The following is a 24429-nucleotide window of genomic DNA, read 5'->3' as shown; positions in this document are numbered from 1 at the left end:
AAAATCGCGCCTTGCTTTTCGTCTACTTGATGCCCCGTCACAACATTGGTGGAGCTACGGGGCATTTTCGCCAGACGACGGAGCTCCGAAACGGTCGACGCTGCGTGTTTTGCCCAGACATGCTTACGGCGACATAGCTTCATGAATTCGTTTTATGCGATGTGCAAAGGATATTGTTATTCTAATACGTATGAGAGAAACGATCGAATGCGCTAATTTTTACCGGGCTCGCGAGCGCTGGGTTTGAAATGGGCCACTCACCAGGGATCTCCAACCCGTACTCATAAAAAAGATTAAAAGAAAGAAAGGCCTTACGCTATAATTATTCTTAAGAGCACATGTGAGCCAAATGTGATGTTAACAGATCATTAGTGGAGGCAGTCGGTCATTGGCAAACAGCACTGGCGAATGAACATCTTTGTAAATTTGGCCCCACATTTGCACCTGGCCAAGAACATTTGTTCCTTGCGAACTTCAGAAGCCATCTCACTGTATTTTTACACCTTTTGTATGTACAGTACTTGCGGTCTCTTGTGCCCAGCTGTGTGAAGAAAATAGCTGTGTGAAGAAAACACAGCTAATAATAAATACATAAATAAAAAAAACGGTGACATGATTAAAATAGGACACAGAAAGCTGCTTCCAAAAAGGTTACAGTGACAGGAAAGAAAGTGAGCAAGTTTCGGCCAATAGCAGTACGGTGAGATAGATAACGCAACTCTAGAGAATCGACCTACCGCATTTTCTTACGGACATAATTTTTCTGTTGCGTTTTTTCTTCTTTTTTATCTTAAGAAGGGGTCACATGATGGATGGTCTCCGTTTTTCCCCGCCAACATCAAATTATCTTAAACCACGCAGTGCATACCCGTGCAGTAATTGCTGTAAAACAACGGCGACAGCGGCAAAATATGAAGGAAGAGCTCAAAGTCTCATCTCGCAGGTTTTCATTCATGCTATCATATACAGACAAAACAGTTCACGACAGACCGTTTCTGCCAACCCTGGCTTCCCATTCGCCATCATGATTGATCGGCAAACATATACATACAAATGATTACTCCCTGCGACAATTCAACTTTGTTACTATAGACCCTGATTCAGGGTTATGATTCCATGTACAAAGTACTTGCTATTACACAACAACGGTTACTTACGAGGAGCTGCGAACCGCATTCGGAGAGTAAACGTTATCAGTTATTGTAACTCATAAGTTGCCAAAAGTAATGTCGTTGTCGGCAGTTCCTTGCTCTATATATGCTGGCGCAGGTCATAGTAGTGGCCAGTGGATGTGGTAGATCAAGGCCAGAGTATTGCTTGCGCCGCACGGGATTGTCTTAATTAAGCGATAGACTTAATTAAAATATAGTGACAAAACCCACCGTTATTCTAATTTGGCATGAAAGCATTAAATGATGCATACACGAAGGTATAAAACAAAGACATAGATATGGAAGATTTCTGGTGAATAGGTAGAACCTCCAGAAAAGAAATAAAAAGCAAAATAAAATGCTAATAATATGTATGAAACACAAAAATACCTGGAGAAATACGGGATAGGGGTCTATAGTTGAGCTGTATATACAAGGACGATCGTCACACGAGTGTTACAGCAGGGGACATAAGGAGAGAATGGTTTTCATCTAGGCTAGTTTATATTCCTTCAGCGCTGCGTGTAACTCTGCACTTCACGCGAGTTCTAGCAGTTTGCGTTATACGGTTTCACAAAGTGGCGGGCTGTCATCGCGATGTTCTCTGGTCTTGCAGTTACTACGGAGGTAGAAATAAAGCGGCATAGGAACAAAAGGCACGCTTGTTTGTCCGGAAGCAAGCACTGATGGGCTTGAGTGTGCCTCGGGACGACTAGACGACGCCTACGAACGGGCTCACTTGTGTTGTATACTCTGGCTGTCCTCGAACTGAAGCGAGACGCAGCGGGGCGAGATATCTGCTCGCCTGCTGCTTCCTCTGTCATCGGTTACGTCGTAGCGCTGTCTCGCGGAAAGCGCCTTGTTTTCTGTACGGTTTGCGCTATCAGAAAGAATGGCGGTTACAGGAACGAGACGCTGCTCCGCAGAGGCTAATCCTATGCAGTAATTCTGCCGACTTTTTCCTAGGGCGTCTGTAGTTTGATTTATGTTTGCGACGTGTGATTCGCCATGGAGACGTGCATTTGCGCCTGCTTCGCATCATACTGCATGCGTACGAGGAGGAAACGGCGCACTCCACAGGCTTGAACATTGACATCCCGAGCTGTGCAGTCCTGGTTGTTAGTGCCGTACAGTATGTAGTCTTGAAGGGCAATGCGACGCAAAATGTCATGTAAACAGTAGTTTTGCGGACGCAACGAGAAATATTTGCGCTCTTCACCTATTGTGCCGCTGTCTTCAATTTGAAGCACAAGGACAATGTATGTCCTTGTGCTATTCACAAAAATAGATGATCGTCTTCTGAGTGAACAGACAATACAACACTGTTCCCACCGCTCATCGGCTCAGGAGGCAGTGAAATCACTTTTGTACTTTCTGAGAACATCTGGCTCGTGCGAGCGCCTTTGACTCTATAGTGCTGTCAGTGAACGTTTCTCTACCCCCTCTCTCTCTTATCTCTCTTCCCCTTCTCCCTTCCCCCAGCGTAGGGTAGCCAACCGGAATCTTGACTGGTTAACATCCCTGCCTTCCTTTTATCTCTCTCTCTTGCGCTGTTCGGCGCGTAGTTTCAATACAATAACCATGTTGTGCATTAAACAAACAAACAAACAAACAAACAAACAAACAAACAAACAAACAAACAAACAAACAAACAAACAAACAAACAAACAAACAAACAAACAAACAAGATTGAAGAAAGTAATATATGAGGTAACCTGAGTATTCGGACTGCACAGGAGAACTGTCAGTTAGCGAAAAGAAAATTATCGTATATGTGACATATAGTAACATCGCGATTGGCTAGCATATGCGCTTGCGAATAGCTCTGGCGTAAGTACTTTCTTTGTGAATACGGGCGTAGATGCACAGCTAAGCGAAATATAAGACCTAATTGACTAGAAATTGCATCACATTTTCCCGAATTGTTACCACATTCTAGCTATTACAGACAGCGGAAGAAAATTGTTGTAATTACTAGAATGATCTAGCAACCACTACGCTTCTACTGTTATTGTCTCCACCATCTTCCAACTTCACTCGGCTTAGCACGCAGATGGCACTTGATCGAGATGGTAGCATGGAGTATAGACGTTTTCATCGGGCAGAGCGAGAACCTCCTCTATGGACTGTGATGCGCGAGTACAAAGATACGCGTGGCAGCGTCTGCAAAGCGTTTGCGCAACGGTTCACGCGCAATTGCTACAGCAGGACATTAAGGCGACGCCAAGGGCGTTCTCGTTGAAAATGTCTATAGCGGTAGAGCCGAAGCGTATGCTCAAACTTTACTGATGTGTTGGTTGTACGTTTGGTGTTCCATTTTCATTTTGTTTGTGACACTGAGAATATGCAGAATTCTCCTATAAAACACACACACACACACACACACGCACGCACGCACGCACACACACACACACACACACACACACACACACACACACACACACACACACACACACACACACACACACACACACACACACACACACACACACACACACACACACACACACACACACACACACACACACACACACACACACACACACACACACACACACACACACACACACACACACACACACACACACACACACACACACACACACACACACACACTCGCACACTCGCCCACACGCACACGCGCGCTACAATAAATAAAGTGAACAAGGACCAAATTCACAAAGTTTTGTAAGCACTGTATGCCATTGGCCGGCCGCCTTTGCTTATGACACGTCGGTAATCACGTAGTGTGGCACATATTCTTACGAGCAGCTCTTACGAACAGCTCTAGCTGTGAATTAGGCCCTTACGCCAATGTTCACACAACTTCTCTTACGTAAGAGCGTTTCTTCATTGCCCAGCGTTTAGGCAACCGTCACTCCTTTTAGCGGTTGGCACGACAACGAAACGACCAGTTCTGTGAATACAAGCCTTGGACCCGTATTAAAAAAATATAACCCCTGGGCCCTTATTCACAAAAACGTATATACCGACTCAGGGCTTCACAAAACTCCCATTCGGTGGTCGTCTCGTTACCATTCCGATTGCTAAAAGTAGTGGCGGTTGGCCCAGGGCCGAGTTCACGATGCTTTTCGTTCGTAAATGCGTTTTGCCGTTGGCAGGCCACCTTGGCTAATGCAAAGTTCGACGTCACGATTGGCTGACATCAGCTCTTACGAACCGTTCTGGCATAATAACTTTTTTTTTTGTGAATTCGGGCCCAGCTGTCGAAACGATGTGCTATAACTGGAAGCCCAAAAAATAAGAGAAATTTTAAGGGCTACTGAGACACTAGGGCCCGCACTCCCAAAAGCTCTAACGTTAGAATTGTTCGAAAGAGAAAATTCCAGCCAATCCTGATGCCGTACTTATTGGTAAGAAAAGTGGCCAGCCAATGGCAAAACAACACTTACGAATGAAAAGCTTTGCAAGTTCGCCCTTAGAACCGTACTTGACGATTTGTGGACAAGTCCACACGACGTGCCTTGTTTCCTAGGAGCCAGACTTGTGGTTATTTGTAGACGTGAACCCGTATTCACGAAAAAGCTCTTACGCTATAATTGTTCGCAATAGCGAATGCCAGCCAATCCTGATGCTGCAAATATCATTAGAGAAGACGGCCGGCCAATATCAAAGAGCCCTTGCGAATGAAAAGCGTTGTGAATTCGACCATTGTTATTTGTAGATCACTTCATTAAGTTTTACGCCTCCGGATGCGACCAGAATACAAGATTTTCAACAAAAGCTGTGGTATAACGGTTAATTGTGTGATATGAAGGACATAAGCCGGAGCTGTAGGAGAGAGAGAGAGAGAGAGAGAAAAAGCTTTATTGCAGTTTTCGGAAAATTAATAAGCGACCCTCAGTCCAGGGTCTCGCTTGCTGCATTCGCCAATGATGATGCGATGAACGCAGCAACGAATCTTTGTTGGCACTTTGAGGCTTGAGTCAACCACCCGGCGTTGGAGGGCAGCGAGAGCTGGGCTTTTGAGGGCAGGAGCGGTGGGGTGGGATAGAAGTGCCAGAGTATGTGTTCTGTGTTGGGGTGTTGTTCGTAGTGTTTACACTTTGCAGGTGGTGAATCTGCTGAGCCCTAGACATGGTGGAGTCTAGCAGGCGTGAGTATAGGGTGTAGGTTTGTGCTTGTCGTATAAGTGTTCCCTGTCTGCGTTTAGATGTTGTGTATAATTTTAGCAACAATCGTCTGGCCTCTTGGTATCGCCTTAGTATTATGTGCGTGGGTTGTAACAGCGTGTAAGTTGGATGGGGGTATCCAGCGCCCGGATTAGCGTTTCTTGGCAAAATGGCATTTCGGTGAGATCAGTCGCAAAATAAAACCTAAATACTCCGTTATTTTACCATTGCACCGCAGGCAAAATACATGCCCTTTGTGGAAGACTAAGGACAACGAAGGGGCCGACATGTTCCAAAATGTGAGCATCTCCTAAACACACATTCACTGAAACAAAACGGCTTGATTATGCCACGTTAATATTAATTAAAAAAAGAGACTGAAATGTCTACCGTGACTGCGGAGATCGCCTGTTAGGCAAGATCAAATTATATGCTTAAGCACCAACGCTTCATTTGTCGCTGCGCAAGTCACAAAGTGCGCAAGCGCCGAGCAGGGGGTGTGCGAAGCTCATTGGAGCCCCCTCGAGCCCCGTGCGAGAGCAAAACACGAGTGCCCAACCTTGCGTGACCTCTTCGGAACGAGCGCGGCGCGCGCCAGCGCCGATTGACCTTGTGCAGGGCCTTGCCGAGAGTTGTCTGATCTAGCAGGCAGTCGGGTGTTCTCTGAGGCCCACATGACGGCTCAACTCAAGTATTTTGACAAAGACGACAAGAGGGGAAAAAAAAATCTGAGAGAGTCGGGGTAAGCGGGCCAGGAAGGAGAACGCAGACAAAGGGACACTTGTGTACTCAGACGTTTCCGAGTAAAATTGAACGAAAGCGTCGTAAACTGCCAACGCAAAGTGAAACACGAGCAAGGCAAAATAAACGATACGTGTACGACGGAATTTCGCATGTCCATATACGGCTCTGCGTGCGTAAATGGCGTGATAGGGGCTCGCGCGTAAAAGCTCGTCAAAAACATAGGAGACGGAAGCGCTGGACGAGCAATACTCTCGTCTGTCCTCCTCTGTGTCATTCGCGTCCTATACGTTTGTGGGTCTTTCTGTGTATCTTTCGTATGCCATCCTTGTGCATTTTGCATGTCTTCTGTGCATTTTCCTCCGAGTCGTACATTTGTGTAGCTTTAGGAAGTTGGATATGAATCTACACCTAGCCCCGCTTGTCATTTCTTTCCTTGCTTGCAGACCACAGACCACAGAGCTCGCAGCACATTTCGTAGCTAGTTCTTCAGCAGTGAGGTAACGTATATTCTTAGGTAAAATCACCTAGTAGAAGTTTTTAGTTTTGTTTTTTATCTTTCCCCGAATCGTGGTTTACTTTAGGCGGACATAACGTTAAGATCCACCTAACCTTGTGACGGCGTCACTTATACCATAGCCTGTAGTCGTGCCGACGGGCAAAACCACGCATTCGTCATTCACGCTTCCATGACGAAAACAAGGAAATAGCATGGACAGCATGAGTTAGATGCAGTGAAGTGGAGCCAAGCGTCGAGGTCTAGTCGAGAGAATGGCAAAAGCAGTCGAGAGAGCATAAGTGTGGCGTGTATTCAGGAAAGAAAGGGCTATGGCTTATTCTCTAGAGAACGCCAGTCGCTGGAAAATTGTATGTACCATATCTCATGCTATGTAACCCTAAACAAGTGACACGTACGATGGGGGCAAAAATGAAAAGGAATGCAGTATGTTTGGAATGGAAATACTAGATTGTGTCAGGACACCATTAAACGTTCGCACATGACACACTACATGACGTCCCAAAGTCCGGACCGCTGACGTGCAATAGATTTAGGCCCAGCTGCTTATTTTTTTATTTTTTTTTATTATAGAACACTTCCTTCTTTTCTGGGGTTTGTCAGAAGGTAAATTCCGGTAAACCTACTTTAAAACAGTGTAAGCAATTGTTGGGATCATAATAATTTTGCTTTCCTTGCACTGTTGCTGCCTCTGTTTAAATTTATTCATTCCTTCTATGGAACCTCATCGTCTTGACGTGCTCACACACTACAGCAAACACACTTAAGTGCTAAACGCCTCAAAAAACGAAGTAATGATGTACTCTATAATGCAGTTGTGAACGTTCACTTGCCCATAATGTGTGTCCATGGTTGAGTACTGGAACTGCACTGACGACCAAGTCGGCCCTAATAAAATATGATGTGAGGTTTCTTATCTTATTTGCTGCTTTTCACTTCGACAAAATGAGTGGTGTCCATAGTATTGGGAGGCATTCATCATTTACATCCGTGTAAATTAAAGTAAATCAATGGTATACTTCTCTAACTATATTGTGGCATATATCGCATGGAAAAATGCGGTGTTAACGAGATGGATTTAGGAGCTTGAAGCTCAGTTATCGGGCACTAATTGTCCATAGAGTTTATGCTATATGCAAGTTTCCACTGCCTTAGCGGGGCTCATTTTAGCAAAAATGAGTGGATCTTTACCAGTCAATATTTTATGATTGGTGTACTTGGCACGATAGCGTTTGTAAACGAAGAAGCTACTACTGGCTAGCAAAAAAGAAAAAAATAAACAAAAGAAAGCTATAAGTGATCGACCCCATTTGTGAGGTCAAGAGCAACTACCCGAAAAGAGCGTTCGGCAAATGTTAAGGGGCATTAACGTATACACGAAGATAAAGTGGTAATGCCCCTTCAATAATAATAAAAAGAGATCTTTCGTGCTATTGTTTAGCAGATAAATACGATACTAAAATTGATGACAATAAGAAATTTGACAAAATGGACAGCTCTGCCGCTTTAAAATCGCTGTTAATGGACTTTCACTTGTTTAAGTGTTCGTATAGCAAGATATTGTAGTGACATGTGGTGTGTAATGTTTAACAGGCTGTTCGTATTACGGGAGGCAAACATGATGCGGTACACAGAAGATTGTTTGCCGCTTAATCCTTGTTAGATACAAGAAAGTTTAGATATCCTTCTCACTTCATAATTGCCCAGGCACCTTGCACAGCTTCGAATAAATGGACAAGAGCAGTTGCATTGCCTCTTTGCGTATGGTTGCGTAATGTTAGTAATGGAAACAATTTATTACACTCATTGAAGTTTAAAAAAAAACAGAAACCAATGCAAGATGCCCAGACTTGTACGAAAAAAAAATGCTTTTTGTTCGGTTTGAACTGATTTCTGTCTGTTTACTTACGGATGTCTTTAAGTGTCTTTTAATTAAAACCAAAAAGTTCGAAAGGATGTGGATCGTGCATGCGACTTTTCATTGACAGCATGCAAGTTGGCAATTGAAATTTTCGGAGCCGCTCGCTATGTTTTCCTGCAGACACAGCATATGTTCCTCATGACGAACATTCTACGCTGCCATAAATCCACACAGACATTCATATACAGAAAATATTTGCGCGGCACACGGGAGTGGGTCCTTATGACCTTTAATAAAGTTTGCTTCGTCACTATCGCAACCATCCTTGAAGTGAACTCGCCAAAGTACGCGTCAAAAATACGTTTTAACAAAGCTCGCAAACATAAATTAGCAAAAAGGTAGCAACAAGAATCGTTACTACATTTTTACTAATTTTTGTTGAAATGCAGTCTTTCACTGCTCTAGGTAAAAATAAAATTCAAATTTGCTGCACGAGGGCTACTCTAGTTAAAGAATGGCTACTACTTCTGATATTGAATCACGGTTGCTTATTTGCATTTCTTTTTCCAGGCTTCCGCACGTAGCAATAGACCACAAAGTGATAACTGTTAACTGGTAGCGCTTCTTTGGAGCCCACATAAACATAAGAAAATCAAGAACACCTGCGCGAGAAACTTTTACGGCGAAATAAATCAGTATGCTGTTGGAACGTAAGGTCATCAACATTTCTCATGTTTTATGATTGTATTTTGAGGCTAAACGCACCAGAAATCAGAGGACATGGCGCAGGATTTTAATTCAGAGTGCGGCCTTATTATTTACACTCTACAGAGAAGTCCCTTTTTTAAATGGTGTCTAACTGTTGATAGTATATTGCCGGCGTCGTGGCTTCTACGTACACATACACTGGAAAGGGAAAGCGATTTCGCGTGCTTTAATCATACAGGATGCACCAGGCACACAAAAAATATTCACGTCGACGTTAGCGCTCTGAGACAGGGCGACGAACATATTTCATGCCATATAATACCATATAACGCATTATGGCAATGTTAGCAAAGCAGCAATAGCGTAGTCTTATCAACACGTGCAGGGCCGTACTGCATTAGCATTGTCACGTGTGCATTTTTGTCTTGTGTTGGCAACAAATCGCGCCTAATATTTGCATTTCCCAACGTATTCGTCAAGGATGCTCAATACTTCGTTATTGCCAGATGCGTTGCAGTACTTCAGGAATAAAAACTCTCTGTTCGGTGAGTCATTGCGCACTGTAAAGTTACAGCATCTTATAGTGTGCAAATGCGAGAGGGCCGAAAAAATCTCAAACCTCAAAGAAACTCACCGTACGAAAGTGACAGTTGCTTAAGCCCTCAACGGCATTTTCCTTCTAAGCGTCAACGTCCGCGACAACCAGGAAGCGGAAATGATATTTGTTTCGGAGTTTTCTCGTAACACTTTCTCTGCAAACGGCTTAGGCAACACAGCTGTTCAGTTCAGGTACCTTAATCTAAAGCAACTATGAACTTCAAATACGTTTTTCTCCCTTTTGGCGCGTGACTTTCTCGCCAGACGAGCTCTATACTCACGAACAATCGTGGCAAGCTGAAAATTCTACGGACCAGCAAACTTCAACTATGGGCATTGAATAAACAGAAAAGCGCTGCACTCACTCCTGAGAGCCCACGGTTCGAGCCTGCGGATGGCCAGCACCCACTTGAGGAGTGCGCCCATGCAATCGGGAGAAGAGCCGGCGCCGGTGGAGAAGCGGTACACGAGCGGCAGCGCCTCCTTGAAGATGCGCTCGATTACGGCGCGCAGGTTCGTCTCCAGGTCAAAGCCGCCCGCGGGAGGAGCTTCCGTGGTTGTAGTCGCCGGCTCTCCCAGTACCCCTTCGAGATGTTCCCCATCGGTCTCGTCTTGGCTCGCGTCGTGCGGGCTCACGCTGCTCGAGGCCATCATCTCGACAGAAGTTTGGACCAGAGACTCAGCGGCGCTGTGGAGAGCCGGGCCTTCAGACTCCGCATCGAGGCTCTGGCTTGGGCCTCGGGACTCGGGTGATGATGCGGTGGGATCCCGGTTTGGCGGAGTGTCAGCGGCGGCGTCCTCGGGAGCTTGGAACGTCGTCAACGCCGATGAATCGGCGCTGACATGGTCCTGACGGTAAAGCGATGTGGTGAGTTCGGAATGCAGAGACTGTCCTTCCGGGTCTTCAGCAGGCTGCAGTCCTGGAGCGGCCTTCAGGAAGGGATCTTCTGCTCCGGAGCCTCGAGTAGCAGGCTCGGCTCCGGAGTCCTTCTGCGCCGCTGCCTCTGCCTGGGCGATCGGCCGCAGGAGCAGGACCAGCAGCAGCAGCAGCCGGAGGAGCGGCATGGCGTTGCGCAGGCGAGCCATGCCGTGAGAGCTTCTGTGGCAGCAGCGGTGTGGCAGCCGCACTCTGGTCGGCCGCTCAGGTCGCGCAGGAAAGGGAAGTGGCTGCCGCCGCCGCCGCCTCCGGAGACGCCCGCCAGGCGAAGGTCGACGCGTTCACCTTTATCCGAGTTGGCCACTCTCGCTTTCCGCGGCGATCGGCGACCCCGCGGGGCGTCACTGGGGGCTACGCTGAACGTGAGCCACTAAAAGGCGACCGGCCGCTCGAGCGAGCCTTCCTACGTCCGCGCAGTGAACTCTGCTTGGGACGTCCCGCGGCGACGGAAGCCGTGAAAGATGCGCCGCGCGAACGTGAGGCGTATATAGAGAGCGCTGAGCATCGGCGCGCGTGCCTAATTTCCGCATCTTTCGATGCGCCGATAACTTGCATCGAAAGATATTTGGTTCATGGTGGTTTGCCTTGTAGGAATAAGCGTGACAAAGTTAGGTTAGGAAGGAATATTGTTATGAACAATGTGGAGTTGGGAAAGTTTTCTTTTGTGCATTATATTACTCCGGATGCACCGGGCTGGTTGTCAGTCTCCGCCTCAGTCAACTAAAGATACAATTAAGTACTACTCCTTTCGTTTAAGATAAACGTTAACCCATGCATTGCGTTTCGGGAGTAACAAATATGCAAATGCCAGTTTTCTGCATGTGGAGCGTTTCTTTTTTTTTGTTGAAAAGACGACCAATTAGAATTTCGTTTCTCTGTCTGTCAGATCAGGGCGCTGCGACGTTCGTCACTCGAGGAAGCATCTACTGAGCGCGGGGAAGTCCCTTAGTGCGAAAGTAACATCATGACGAGGCATAACGGAGTTCACGCTAAACCTTACCGAAGCAGTGTCCTTAAAATTATGTGTTTCGCTCGAGTTCCTTAGAGGAAACACGGATATCTGGCTAATGTTCTGTCAAACTGTGGAACGTTCTCTTCAGTTAATAGAAAGCTACATTCTAGATGGCTACAGGAAAGAAACAAATTATGCTTCTGAAGCTTGATCATCTGGCAGGGTGAGAGAGAGAGAGTGAGGTCAGTCTGAGTGCGGTGCCTCAAGTCTCTAGTCTGCTACTCCACACTTGGGAAAGAGCTTGGAGGACCAATAGAGATGGCCGGGCCGTCACTAAGGACAGGCAATGAATACATCTTAAGGTTTTTATCACATTATAGAAACCCTTATAACGTCTAGAGACCAGCGGTTTTGTATTTCTGTTCTTCTTTAGTATGTACGTTGCAGATCTGATTTCCGAAATAAACAAAGCACATTGAACAAAACAGAGAAATTCATGCCAAGCATATTTCATAGCAGCCTATGTTCCCGGTATGGGGCTTTATAGTTCTCATTAAAAAAGAGACATGCACTGTAATCAAAAACTTATTAATGCAATTAGCATCGTGTGCCTACTTCAGGCGTTTTGAGTTGGTCTATGTATGTATGTATGTATGTATGTATGTATGTATGTATGTATGTATGTATGTATGTATGTATGTATGTATGTATGTATGTATGTATGTATGTATGTATGTATGTATGTATGTATGTATGTATGTATGTATGTATGTATGTATGTAACCTATTTTCCCAGGCTCAAGCCAACTTGGGGTCCTTAACGGGTAGAGCATCTGGCTGCTGTGGTGATGGAGCTTCGTCATGCAACACTTGTCATGCCGTCGTTACGCCATCTCGTCATACAGTATCGGTGATACAGTAGTCGTCATGCCATAGTTATCATACAGTCGTCCTCATCCCAGTCGGAGTTATGAATTCATTGCCATATTGGTCGTCATGATGCCATTATTGCCCTTCCATCGGTCCTTCCATCGACTTCATTCTATAGCTTCGCCATCCGACTCTTATCATGCCGTCAAGCTGTTCTACTAGTGTCATCGCTTCAGTAACTTCCTCCCACGGTCGTTATGCCGTCGTCATATGGCCTTCTTCCTTTCATCGACATCATTCCTTCTTCGTCATTCCATTGTCGTCACTACGTCATCGTCATACAGTCATCGTCATGCCGTCGTGCTCATAGGCGGACTTGGCAAGCGAGTGCCATAGCAAAGTGTGCCGATACCGGAAACAGTGCTGTATGTCGCATATAGCCGAAGCAACGGAAGTCTCAGAATGACCACTACCGCTTTTAAATAAACGTGACTTCAGCAATATGATGTATCGCTACATTGCTGAATGCTAATCGCATTACCATCGACAGTCATCCTAAAATTAAAATTAAATTATGGGGTTTTAGGTGCCCAAACCACGATCTGATTATGAGGCACGCCGTAATTGGGGAGTCCGGAATAATTTGGACCACCTGGGGTTCTTTAACGTGCGCCTAAATATAAGTGCACGGGTGTTTTCGCATATCGCCCCCATTGAATTGCGGCCGTCGTAGCCGGGATTTGATCCTGCGACCTCGTGCTTAGCAGCCCAACACCATAGCCACTAAGTAACCACGGCGGGTGACAGTCATCCTGAGAAAGGTTCTGCCGTAATCTTTTTATGTGACGACGACGAACAAAACTGTATAAAAGTCGATAAAAGATAGCATAGAAGATACAACAAGTACAAAGCTTGTGTAAGAAATGATAAAAGATGTTGCACTACTAAGCCCCAGGGCGCGGGATCGAATATTTCGGTGGGGGTGAAATGCAGAAATGCCGTGTACCGTGAATTGGGTGCACGCTAAAGAATCCCAGGTGGTCAAAATTAACCCGGAGTCCCCCAGTACAGCAGGGGCGTAGCCAGCAATTTTTTTCGGGGGGGGGGGGGGGGGTTCACCGGCCCGACCGGGGGGCGGGGGGGGGGGGGGGGCAAGCTTCTGCTTTCCTCTACGTCACGTGATCGGTAATAAATATCGGTAGTTTAAGCAGACTCTATACATGTATATCAAAGACATGGGACCGCCCCCCCCCCCCCCCCCCCTCCTCGCGTGTGCGTGTGCTTGTGAAGAAATTAAGTAAAAAGTAAGGTAAGCTCAGTAAAATACAGTAAGTACGACAGGTACCGTGGGCGTTTGGAGCAACGGTCTCTCATCGCGCCACTGAATGGACCAGTCTTCGAAAACGCATCATTGCGACAACCCGCCTGATTGGAGAAGCCATCATTAATTGTTACTCTTCGTTAAGCGTAGATGGCGTCGTCCTCGTCGGGGCGAAGTGCGTTTCACAAGTCAAGGATGGCTATACGCGTGAAAATGCGCGTGTGGCCAGGCTATACCTACTCCCATAGCAATAGCTTGTTCGATGTGTCTTTGCGCTAGAAAACTTAAATACGCGCAAAAACGCGGAAGGCTTTTTTTTTTTTTTTTCGAAGCTTTCATCGCCCTGCTCCCTCATACGAGAGGGTTGCATTTCCTGCGGCAAGTGCAGGCCGCTGTGTCTTCCGCTGTGTGCGAGCGTGCAGCCGTCATTTGCCTTTACGTCAACAGATTCAGAATTGTACAGAATATTTCACCACACAGCATAGATATGGCATGTGCACGCATTTTAAGTAGTGCGTGCAACTCATTTCTGCTTTACTTACGCCGGTGCAAACAGGAAGCGGCCTTGTACCTCACAGAATCTCGACTGATTGGTGTACTAGTTATGCAGGAATGAACTCCGGTCTTGTTCAGTACATAGTGCACATAATCAATTTCTCAGGACACGCGAACTCCGACGAGAACTGTCAGCGCCTGTCAACGCCGTAATTACTTACGCTGTACTGCGCACAGCAGTAATTCATGCTTGTCGGCTGTCTGTTTCGTGCATTCTGTTGCGAGTCGGTGGAATGGACCTTTTTCATGGGCGCCTTCTGCGCATGCGCACCGGGAGTACCTATTGCTGGTTTGGGATTCCACAACAAAACAGCCACTACCAGCCTTCCGTAGGAGCGCAATCGCAAACAAGAGACGTGTCTCGCGCAGACTAAGCCTACGTTCACACTTGGGAAGCGGCAAGCGGGCGGAAAGGCCAAAGCGGCCGGAAAATTTTTTCCGCGCCTGTCAAAGTTGTTCACATTTGTTTTGCTACCGCCGCGGCCGCCGCTGCCGTTTTCGTCCAGATCCATCTCGTCTGCGTACATTGGTCGGCGTGTTGGCGCTCATTATCGCATTATTTCAAGCGGTATGTTCATTCTGTGACCCACGTACCGTCATCAAAAGTGATCCTTTTACGCAACTTCGCGTGTCATCTGCGAACTTCGGTAAATTCCTCGTTGGCGTTCCGTAATTCTCCTCACACGGGCGCGGTGGCGCTGAGTCACAGGTTGGTGCCTAGGCGAAGATAATATTTCTTTAATAGCTTTTATTTACAAATTGTAATAACATTTCATCATTTCGTATTGTCGGCGCCTCCAGGACACCAAAGGAGTAACGGGAACACCACAGCTAAAACCCGGGCTGGCCCTTGTGTTGGGGCTCGCCAAAGCCTGCGCGTCCTACGTACGTGAGACCTACGCTCCCAATCTATCGTCGCGACGTGAAAAGCACCCGGCGACTTCTGCAACATACCGTGCACGTGCGAGGAGAATTATGGAGCGCCAACGAGGAGTATGTCTAACTATTGTCTGCCGTGGAAGTGGAAGAAGAAATGGCGTTTATACTTCTACCTACTTGTTTTCTAGAAATGGACAATGAATAAACGGAAGACGCGGACATCTCGGAAACGGCGGTGGTGGGTTCGCCTGGCTTTGAAAAAGCGCGAGAAGTTGGGTCACGCCAAGGCTTCGTTGCCGCCCCTCCGGTCGCGCGACGTTGAGTACTATCGCGAGTATTGCTGACAGTACGTTTTAGTGCCACTCTTGTCGTAGAGCAAAGGCTAGTTCTTGATCGCGTCGATCAGCATTACAGCCTACACTTTTGGTGCCATGTTCAATTTTACGACCGGTTGTTTACATGCTAGTGTAGCTTCCAGTGAAGCAGAACGACTTTCCGCCGCGTTTCCGCCTCACCATGGCGAAAAAATCGGCCCGAGACCGATTTGGCTCGCAGCCTGTTTTTCTGCCTGTTTTGCCGCCTAGGCGGGCGGATTTTTGCAAGATTTTGCCTCTTCCGACAGCTTCGAGACCAAGTGTGAACGTAGCCTAAGATCCTGAGCGAGCGCGGCCTAACCGGCACCTGAAGGGAATCGGCGGAAATCTATACCGGATATTTCGACCACCTGGGGTCCTTAACGTGCACCTAAATCTAAGTAAACGGGCCTCGAACGTTTTCGCCATCATCTAAAATGCGGCTGCCGCATTTGTTGCTTCATTTGTTGCGCATTTGTTGCTTCACAATGCGGCCGCCACATTCTCGCCCAAAACTTCACAGAGTGTCAGAGCCTTGACAAACACCGTGACAGTTTTTTCCATATGCAGACATGATTCGCTGTAAATTACCAACCCAAACGGAAGCGCCCAGGAATGAAATTGTCATAGTAGCACCGGTTTCATGAATTGTCAGCGCGAAGCGACTAGAACAAAGGGTGGGAAAGTGTCGGAAGAAAGTGTCGGTGGGGTGTTGCGGAAAAAATTTCGGGGGGGGGGGGGGGCGTTTAAACCCCCCCCCCCCCCCATGGCTACGCCCCTGCACTACAGCGTGCCTCATAGTCAAATCACGGTTTTGGCACGTAAAACCCTAGAATTTAATTTTAACAGCGGAGCTGTTTAAGCCGGCCGTAAGTCCATGATGCATCGGAAAAAAAGTGGGCCGATCCTGGCGGTAGTGCAGAAAGGGTCCATGCGCAATGGCACATACTCCTGTGAACTAGCGAAGTCGAGCCTGGCTAAGTCTAGCTAAGCATGGTTGGGACTTCTTAAGCTTATAGTCAGTCATCGATAGTCAATCGATAGCCAATCAATAGCTAATCAATAAATTTCAGAAAATGCTGGGGATGCTTAGCCTAGCCCAAATACGTGGCCAATACCTTGCCATAGCCAATCGATAGCTAATCAATAGCTAACCGATAATCGATCAATACTCGGTAAATTACGGAAATGCTGGGGATGACCTGGTAGAGCTTAGCCTAGCACAAAAGCCAGGACTAGCTAGGCACGCATGAGCTCCGCTGTCTCTTTAACGTTGCGCCTCCAGTGCAAGCTATGCCAGATTTTTTGTTTGATACAAAAAATAAACAAGAAGAAGCAAAAAAAAAGTAAGCAAGGCAGTTGATGCAGTGTTACACTGTTACACCAGATCACTGTCACAACTTCATCATGTAAACGAAATGATAACACTCAGCAAGCAACTGCAGAGCACTTTGCTGACCAATGGCGACATTAGTGCATTGTGTCGATGGTCATTGTCTATAGAGAGCAGTGTGCGCACGAGAGAGTACGAGAATATTGTCCACGTTCACAAAACAAGGGCTCATCATCCCTGCCGGACGAAGCAGGAGAATACTGATTCCAAATGCATTATTTTGTATATGCGTCTTAACGAAACATCGCTATGCGCGAAATATTTTCAACTAGACTAGAGCTATCGTATCCGTGAACGAGCGCAGTGTGGCCCACATAATCTAAAGCTAACAAGCCTTGATCGAGAATTCAACTTAGCGACGAAATATATGCAGTTAGGAAATTTACAGGCGCAAGTTGGAATCAGCTAGCGCAAGACACAGGTAATTGGAGATCACAGGGAGAGGCCTTCGCCCTGCAGTGGACATAAATATAGGCTGATGATGATAATTTTTATGCCATGAAGTGGGAATTTTCACTCCGTGAAAGGGAATTCCTTAGCGTAGTAAGGCACATATAACCACCAAATGCAAGATTTTTTTTCCAATGGTGCTTCTATTTTAAATATATTATTCCGCACAATTCCTAAATACGAAGTCGGTGCTATTATTTTGATGCTACAATCATTCCCCCAAAAAGGGGCTCTCAACTATACTCGCTAGTGTTGCAGCTTGAACTTTCTTAGTTTGAATCGTTCCTATAGGGTCTATGGGCCTCCATAACATAGTTTGGGTAGACTGTCTGCTACCACTAGAGTGTGTACCCCTGGCTTTACACCATTCGTGCTCCTTTCCTCTCTTTCTGTTTCCTTTCTACGTTCCCCCATTGGAGGGTAACCAACCAGAACTGACTTTGGTTTACCTCCTTACATTTTTATACATCCTTTCTCGCTATCTCTCAAGATTTATGATTCATCAGACAAGAATTCTGGTGGCACAAACAAATAAATATTGACGGTCACGCATATACAACATTTTGTAGTTCTTAGGCCGAATTCACAAAGCTTTCGGTTCGTAAGCGTATTTGGCCTTTGGCGAACCTCCTTCGCTAATTATATATCCAGTGCAGAGCCCATATTCACAAAAAAGCTCTTACGCTATAATTATTCGTAAGAGAAAAATACACCCAATCCTGATGCTGGACATATAATTGGTGAAGGAGGTTGGCCAATGGCAAAGAGCACTTACGAACCGAAAGCTTTGTGAATTCGGCCGCAGACTCGCAAACGGAAGGTCGTCAGTTTGAGTCTGCCCGGAGAAAACGTTTCTTCTTCTTCTCAGCGGCATTCCCGATTGCAGAGATCCACAACAGGACCGCGCTTGTGGTAGTGTGACTGGATCATGTATATGAAGGGTGCTTTGGTCTTTCAATTCTCAAGGGCATTCTTTATTAGTACGTGGTTTCGAATGCAGCAGGATAAACAATCTGGCCTCGTGCCATTGTTGGGGGAGGGTCTAACACTGACAAGTGGCTGGCGACTTCAGCACTATGCACAGCGAACAATAAGAGTGCCTGATAACAAAATAAAAAGCGCTATACAACATCCATCTATATCGATTTCATGTTGAAACGACTGCGACGCCTGCGTACGACCGGCCAAGCGTGTAGCCACAACTTGTTCAGGTGTAGGGCGCTATACCCTCGGGCAATTTAATCCTTTCAGCGCCTCTGCAAGGGTGCTTCGCCGACACAATGCGCTTTTATTATTTCTAAACGACGCTGTATGCAGACGGCTCGGCACCTAGACGCTACGGGGTGTCCGAAGTCCTTGGCTCGTGGATCGCGCATTTTTTAGGTCATCGAAAGCAACCGCGTGCGCACAGCTTTTTAGAAATTTTCTGGGCCGTGTGAAGGGGGAGAGAACGCGCGAATGCCCCGCTCTCCATTATTGACACAACGTGAATGAGCGACGCAGCAGAAAGTGAGCTCCTTCCTGTGATACTAGTGCTTGGTGGGAAACATAATGTGCATATAGCTATTCCCGACGTGCTCCTCCAAGACTTTGGCCGACACGTCTTTATCTACTAATTGCACATCAGTACTTCTGCCACAGACAAACGCAGTTTCCTGCGGCCGGTATAATATAACGATTCCATTCCAGTGTCATTCCTTTCCGCGCTTCGCCGGTGGTCAGAGCACAGCTCTGCCCATTAGGATGTCTCCCTATAGTTAGTTAGTTAGTTAGGTAAGGTTTTATGGCGCAAAAGCAACTAAGGCTATGATGCGCCATGTCTCCCTATAGGCTCGCTCGCTCGTGAACGGTGGATGATCAGAAAGGAATAGAATAGAGCGAATCGAACCCTTGCATTATACCGGTCCTGTGTTGTGCCCACACTCTAAAACAATTTACACCCTTAAAAGTGATTAAGGGTGTAAATTATTTTACAGTGCACCCGGACAGCCTTATTCGGCGTAGCGCCCCTGAAATGGTCAAAAGAACACGGAGGTTGTTGAGTCAGTGTGTCTGATCCAACAGGAATTCGGCAACGAGATGGCACAAAAAAAAAAAAGAGCGCTAGGCTGCCCTACTGCGAGGCTGCACATTGCATACATCGCGGCGATGGGCTGTAGTCGGCCACTCGAAAGCGTTATTTGTCAACATATTTCGACAGACGTTGTACTGTGCAGATCCTGTGCAGATCTTGTACAGACGTTGTGCAGACGTTGTACTGTGCAGATCCTGTGCAGATCTTGTACAGACGTTGTACTGTGCAGATACTGTGCAGATACTGTGCAGATCAACCTGATCCTTCCGTAACGTTTGTTTGCCAGCTATTGACTGAAAGTGATATCTGATACGCCCGTATACAGGTACAGAAGGAGTAACTGCTTCGAAAGAACATGCTGTTCGGCTTTTAGGGGTTGTGTCGTGCCTTTTGGGAATATAACCGTAAAATTAGAAGCATGATGAAAAGCTTATTGAAGCAGACCACGTTGTAACATAGACAAAGCGCACACTTGTAAACCTTTGACCAGAAGCCTTTGATGCCACGTTTACCTGGTGCGCGCAGATTTCCATTATACTGCATTGGTGTGCTCACATTTCCCGGCCCATTGCACGTACTACCATCTCTCACTTTTTACCTCGTGAGCGCGAAATCTGTGCAGCTCTTCTGTAACTGGAATCCTTACTGATTCGTAGCATTTACGGTCTCGACTATGAGAATCTAGATTAATTCTTTTACGTCTTGCTGTTCTTGAACGCGCACCTAAGTCTAAGCTGACGAGCACAGTTTTTTTTATTCTGCCCCATGCAGTGTAGACGAAACCGCTGCTTCCCGAAACCGAATCCCCGGCCTCATGATCAGCGTCGGAACTCCACACAAACAGAGTCCCTCGCGGCCGGTGTCATTAGAATGTTCTTAACCGACACTTCTTGATAGGTATACCTATCAAGAAGTGTCGCCTTTTGATTACAAAGCAAGAGATGTTGCGATGTTGCGTTTTACGCATGTGCTTGTATACCGCTTTTGCATCAGCTCATATATTTCCTCAAATATTGTGTCGCCCAAGAATATATTAAAAAAGGATACCTTCGTTTGCAACAGCCCGACGGCACAGGTCGTGCTGGAAAAACACAGTCTGAGACAATCGGACCCTGCTTCATTTATATGAACTCGCTTATGACACAGCTCGACATCTCAACTACAGCCTGCGTTGAAGCGAGACAACGAAGCACGCTAATTATTCATTGTTGGCTAGAAACCATGCACTGACACGAGTGCAATTACATGGACCCGGCAGAGCTGAGTCAACACCTCCTAGAATCATTTTTCAGGCCTGCGCGTCACGTGTCATGACGTCAACCACGTCACGGCCCATCGGCCGACTGGCTTCGCCCACATTTCGTGCATCCGGGATGCGCTTTGCATCTATGATCTTGAACGGGAAACATTGCGACCATAATGATGCATGTTTTACACCCTAAATTATGGGTTGTGTGTGTCACAGTAGTTTATGACATGAAACGCAGCAATTCGACATGAATACATGTTCGGGCATTCCTCGTCTTCACCCGCTTTTCAACTGGACGAGCCACGATAAACTGCTACCCATTTCTTTGCCTTCTTTTTTGCTGTTATTTGCAAATGTCAACAGCCTCATTTATACTTGGATAGTAGAGACGGGTTGGCGTAAAGAAAAATGAAATTTTAAACTGAAAGAAATAGTTTATTTCAACCAACTATTTGAATATATACAATGTACACAGTATACCGGATTCCGATTTTGATTACTGAATACATGATCTATAGGGAGTAAAACAAACACACTGATATCAGATGAACGCAGTGACATGCACACACAGAAATTCAAAGGCGGGAATAACCAGAAGATATTTTTGCGTCGCTGTAGTTCTCTTCCTTTCTTTTTATTTTCTTTTACTTTTCTTAACTGCTCCTTCATGAGCTATAGCTGTTCTTTTTGTACTCATCAACGCTGTTTTTTAAATGGACAAGAGTGACTATGACATCCAAGGAATGTATATAGTGTCTGGCCGAGCACTGAGCCCCAAATTAGCAGGCACGGACTGTAAGCTTATCGGCAATTGTCATAGAAACTTTCAACCAAGGTCTGCTCTCCTTAATAAGTGCTCAGATACTGGCACACGTCTTTTTTTTTCTTTTTTAAGGTCCACTTTACTGGCAGTGCGGTTATTCGCAGGCGTGCATTCCTTTCCCAAGGAGTTTAGAAATTCAGCTGTCCCGGCTACGTTTCGCACGTTGCCGCAAATTTTTTGAAGGCCCAAGCAGTTTGTAAAGATTCTTGCCGCCTTCTGTTAGCGTCAGGCACATCGCGTCGGCTCTGCCCTGGCGTTGAATGGCATGACGGGAACAGCTGGGCACAGCGATTCTATCTGCAGAGCTCTCCCTGTCCGTGGATCAGTGTACGATGTTTTCTGCTCAGATATAACACGAAGCGGGAGAATGAACGGCGCACACCTGCACAAAACCTGCACACACGTGATGAGCGAGCAGGAAGTAAACATTGTCAACTTCGATATTTTGCTATACATTGTATACTTCTGCAATGCGACGCTCCTACTTTGAAGCGTTGTGTTTAAAGAAGCTACTCTGACTTTTCTTGATTGTATGTTTTGTGGGTTGTTTTCATTACTCGCGTACTTTTGCATTGCTTTGCACCAGATTTTGGGCTTTTGCATTGCTTTGCATCACGTACGTAGCACTTAGCTCACGAACAGCCTCGCAAATTCATGCGACGCTGCACGCGTCGGATGAATCCTACGCGTCTGACGGTAATTTACGCGAACTTTCACACTTGCACTGCAGCAACTAAAAGGAATACCGCTTCATAACACCGCATTTAAAATGGAGAACACGAGTGACGAGAATGAGCGCTCCCAGAAATAATCAACTGCAAAACTGTCTTGCCTTGGTGCACGACGTTTGCACAAAAGGTTTCCGAGGAATAGCGCGGACCGAGTATTCCCATCTTTTGGAACTGAAAGCACTCGCGCTTTCTTCCCGTTGCCCTCAACGCTTCTTCGGCATCACACGTTCCACTATTCAACCACACAGAGACAACCCACCACTGAAGACACGATGCGCGATGAATCTGAAAGCGAGCACACTACAGCAACGAATCATGCACCGATGGGTGCATTGGCCGACCCGCCGGCCGGAAGTGACGTCAAAATTTTAAGCGCATGCCTGAAATTGGTTCCATAGGATGTGTTGAGTGAGTCAACCTGCTTCATGCAAGGGGATTGACCCTGAACGACCCTAAGCCTGCTCAGAACGGCTGGCTAGCGTTTACATGAGACAGACAGTAAACTTTCAGCCTAAGCCTGCTCGACCGGTTTTGGCATAGGGTCAATTTAAACATCCCGTAAGTGGTGCGGTGCTTTGCTGTCTTTCGTGAGTTTCTCGGGTGTATTACATAATATTATAAAGCTGTGTCCTTGACTTCATTGTTGAGTTATGTCAGTGATAACCCGAACCCGTATTCAGAAAAAAAAAATGTTCTTACTCTAGAACTGTTCATAAGAGCAGGTGTCAGCCGCTCGTGATGTTGGGCATATTATTACAGAAGGCTGCCGGCCAATAGGAAACAACACTTGCGAACGAAAAGTTTTGTGAACTCGGTCCGAGTTTATGGGTATATTGTGCCAGATTTATGCAGCACAGTGGCAACATTCCCGAAGTTTTTCGTTCGCATGCGTTCTCTCTGCCATCGACTGGTCGGCTTTACCAATAATGTTCCCACAATCACGATTGGCTGGCATCCGATCTTATGAACAGTTCTAGCGTAAGAACATTTTTTCTGAGTGCGGGCTCACAACAGCAAAAAGAACACATTTTCTAAGCTGCTGTAGCCCGCCGGTGTCCGTACCTGGCGGGCTCGCGTTTTGCCGTTGTTGGAGCTTCGGGCTTGCCGTTTCACTAATGTGGTTATCAAATTCTGGCTGCATCGCCGCCGACATCATGGGTTGGTTACAATCCGTGTAGTTATGGAGGCATGGTTATTAAGGCCTTAGATGGCTCATGGGTCGAAAAATCCGACGACCGTCCGGCGTTATGGCACCAAAATTCAAGTGACGTCTCAGGTGACGTCTCAGACACATTAAATAAACTTATCATGAGTAGAAGCAAGTTTGAAATGACTATGGAAGCTACGAACATAGCCCCATTTGGTGACACATGCGTCAGTAAGCCATCAATTTATTTATCAATAAAAGAGCTCGATCACTTCTGTTCGCGTTGAACAGGCAGCCTTCCAAATAATCAGTGTGGCCACAAAAGTGTCTGCGTGTGGTCTTCCCGGTTTTGTTCATATTTGCCGAGCAATGTAAACGTGTCTTATGGCGTCTTGAGGAGTATAAGTACGCCTGCGAGAACTGGAAATAAATCTGTTGTTGAAAGTTAGCGCTGTGTTCTTCTATAATGTGCCTTTCCGTGCCCCTCTCATTCTGTCTGCGCTACAAGAAAGTAGACGAACGAAAAATAAAGAGAAAGCCACGATCGTTCTAACGTGCCATTAACCATGCAGAACCAGTGGCGATGTCTAGGCGACCGAAAAAGAGAACAAGTAAAGAGAAAACAGGTAATAGGAAGTAACAACGCATTCGAATGAGAATGTCAAAGTAATTTAATGAATGTCTCGTGAGGGCGCAGGCTTTCGCCTTCATTCTATTTAGCGTATGCTAAATTGAGTGTCAACTTTGTTTTATAAGCCTTCCTTGTCGTCACTGTGCAGTCAGTCACACGTGGTGGGGCTGCTCGCGTGTTGCCATGGTCGTTTTCATCCTCCTGATTTATTGCAGTGTGGCGGCTCGCGTCGACAGCCACTCACTGGTTAAGAACTTCTGGTATGGGGAAAAACGCCGAGAGGAGATGAAAGGGTAGAGAAAGAGAGAGAAAAATTTATTTGTATTAGGATGAGGCATATTCCTCGTAACGTGGGG

General features: G+C 46.3%; 1 protein-coding gene across 14 annotated transcripts in view; it reads right to left on the bottom strand.

Annotated features, from left to right (window-relative positions):
* LOC119436607 (nose resistant to fluoxetine protein 6-like) overlaps positions 1-10843 on the bottom strand; it is a 211581-nt gene extending 200738 nt beyond the window's left edge. For 8 of the 14 annotated variants that reach the window (XM_049659072.1, XM_049659084.1, XM_049659082.1 and 5 more), the window contains exon 1: positions 10074-10843. In XM_049659072.1, the coding sequence (XP_049515029.1) occupies positions 10074-10794 (721 nt within the window). In that variant the 5' untranslated portion in view covers positions 10795-10843. The remainder of the gene's footprint in view (positions 1-10073) is intronic. The other 6 variants (XR_007464436.1, XM_049659050.1, XM_049659039.1 and 3 more) reach the window with 1 other exon arrangement.
* Positions 10844-24429: the final 13586 nt, after the last annotated feature.

This window comes from Dermacentor silvarum, chromosome 1 (genome assembly GCF_013339745.2).
Source record: "Dermacentor silvarum isolate Dsil-2018 chromosome 1, BIME_Dsil_1.4, whole genome shotgun sequence".
Classification (NCBI taxonomy): Eukaryota; Metazoa; Arthropoda; class Arachnida; order Ixodida; family Ixodidae; genus Dermacentor; species Dermacentor silvarum.
Note: the sequence above shows the minus strand (reverse complement) of the source record. Positions and strands in the feature narration are given on the sequence as shown.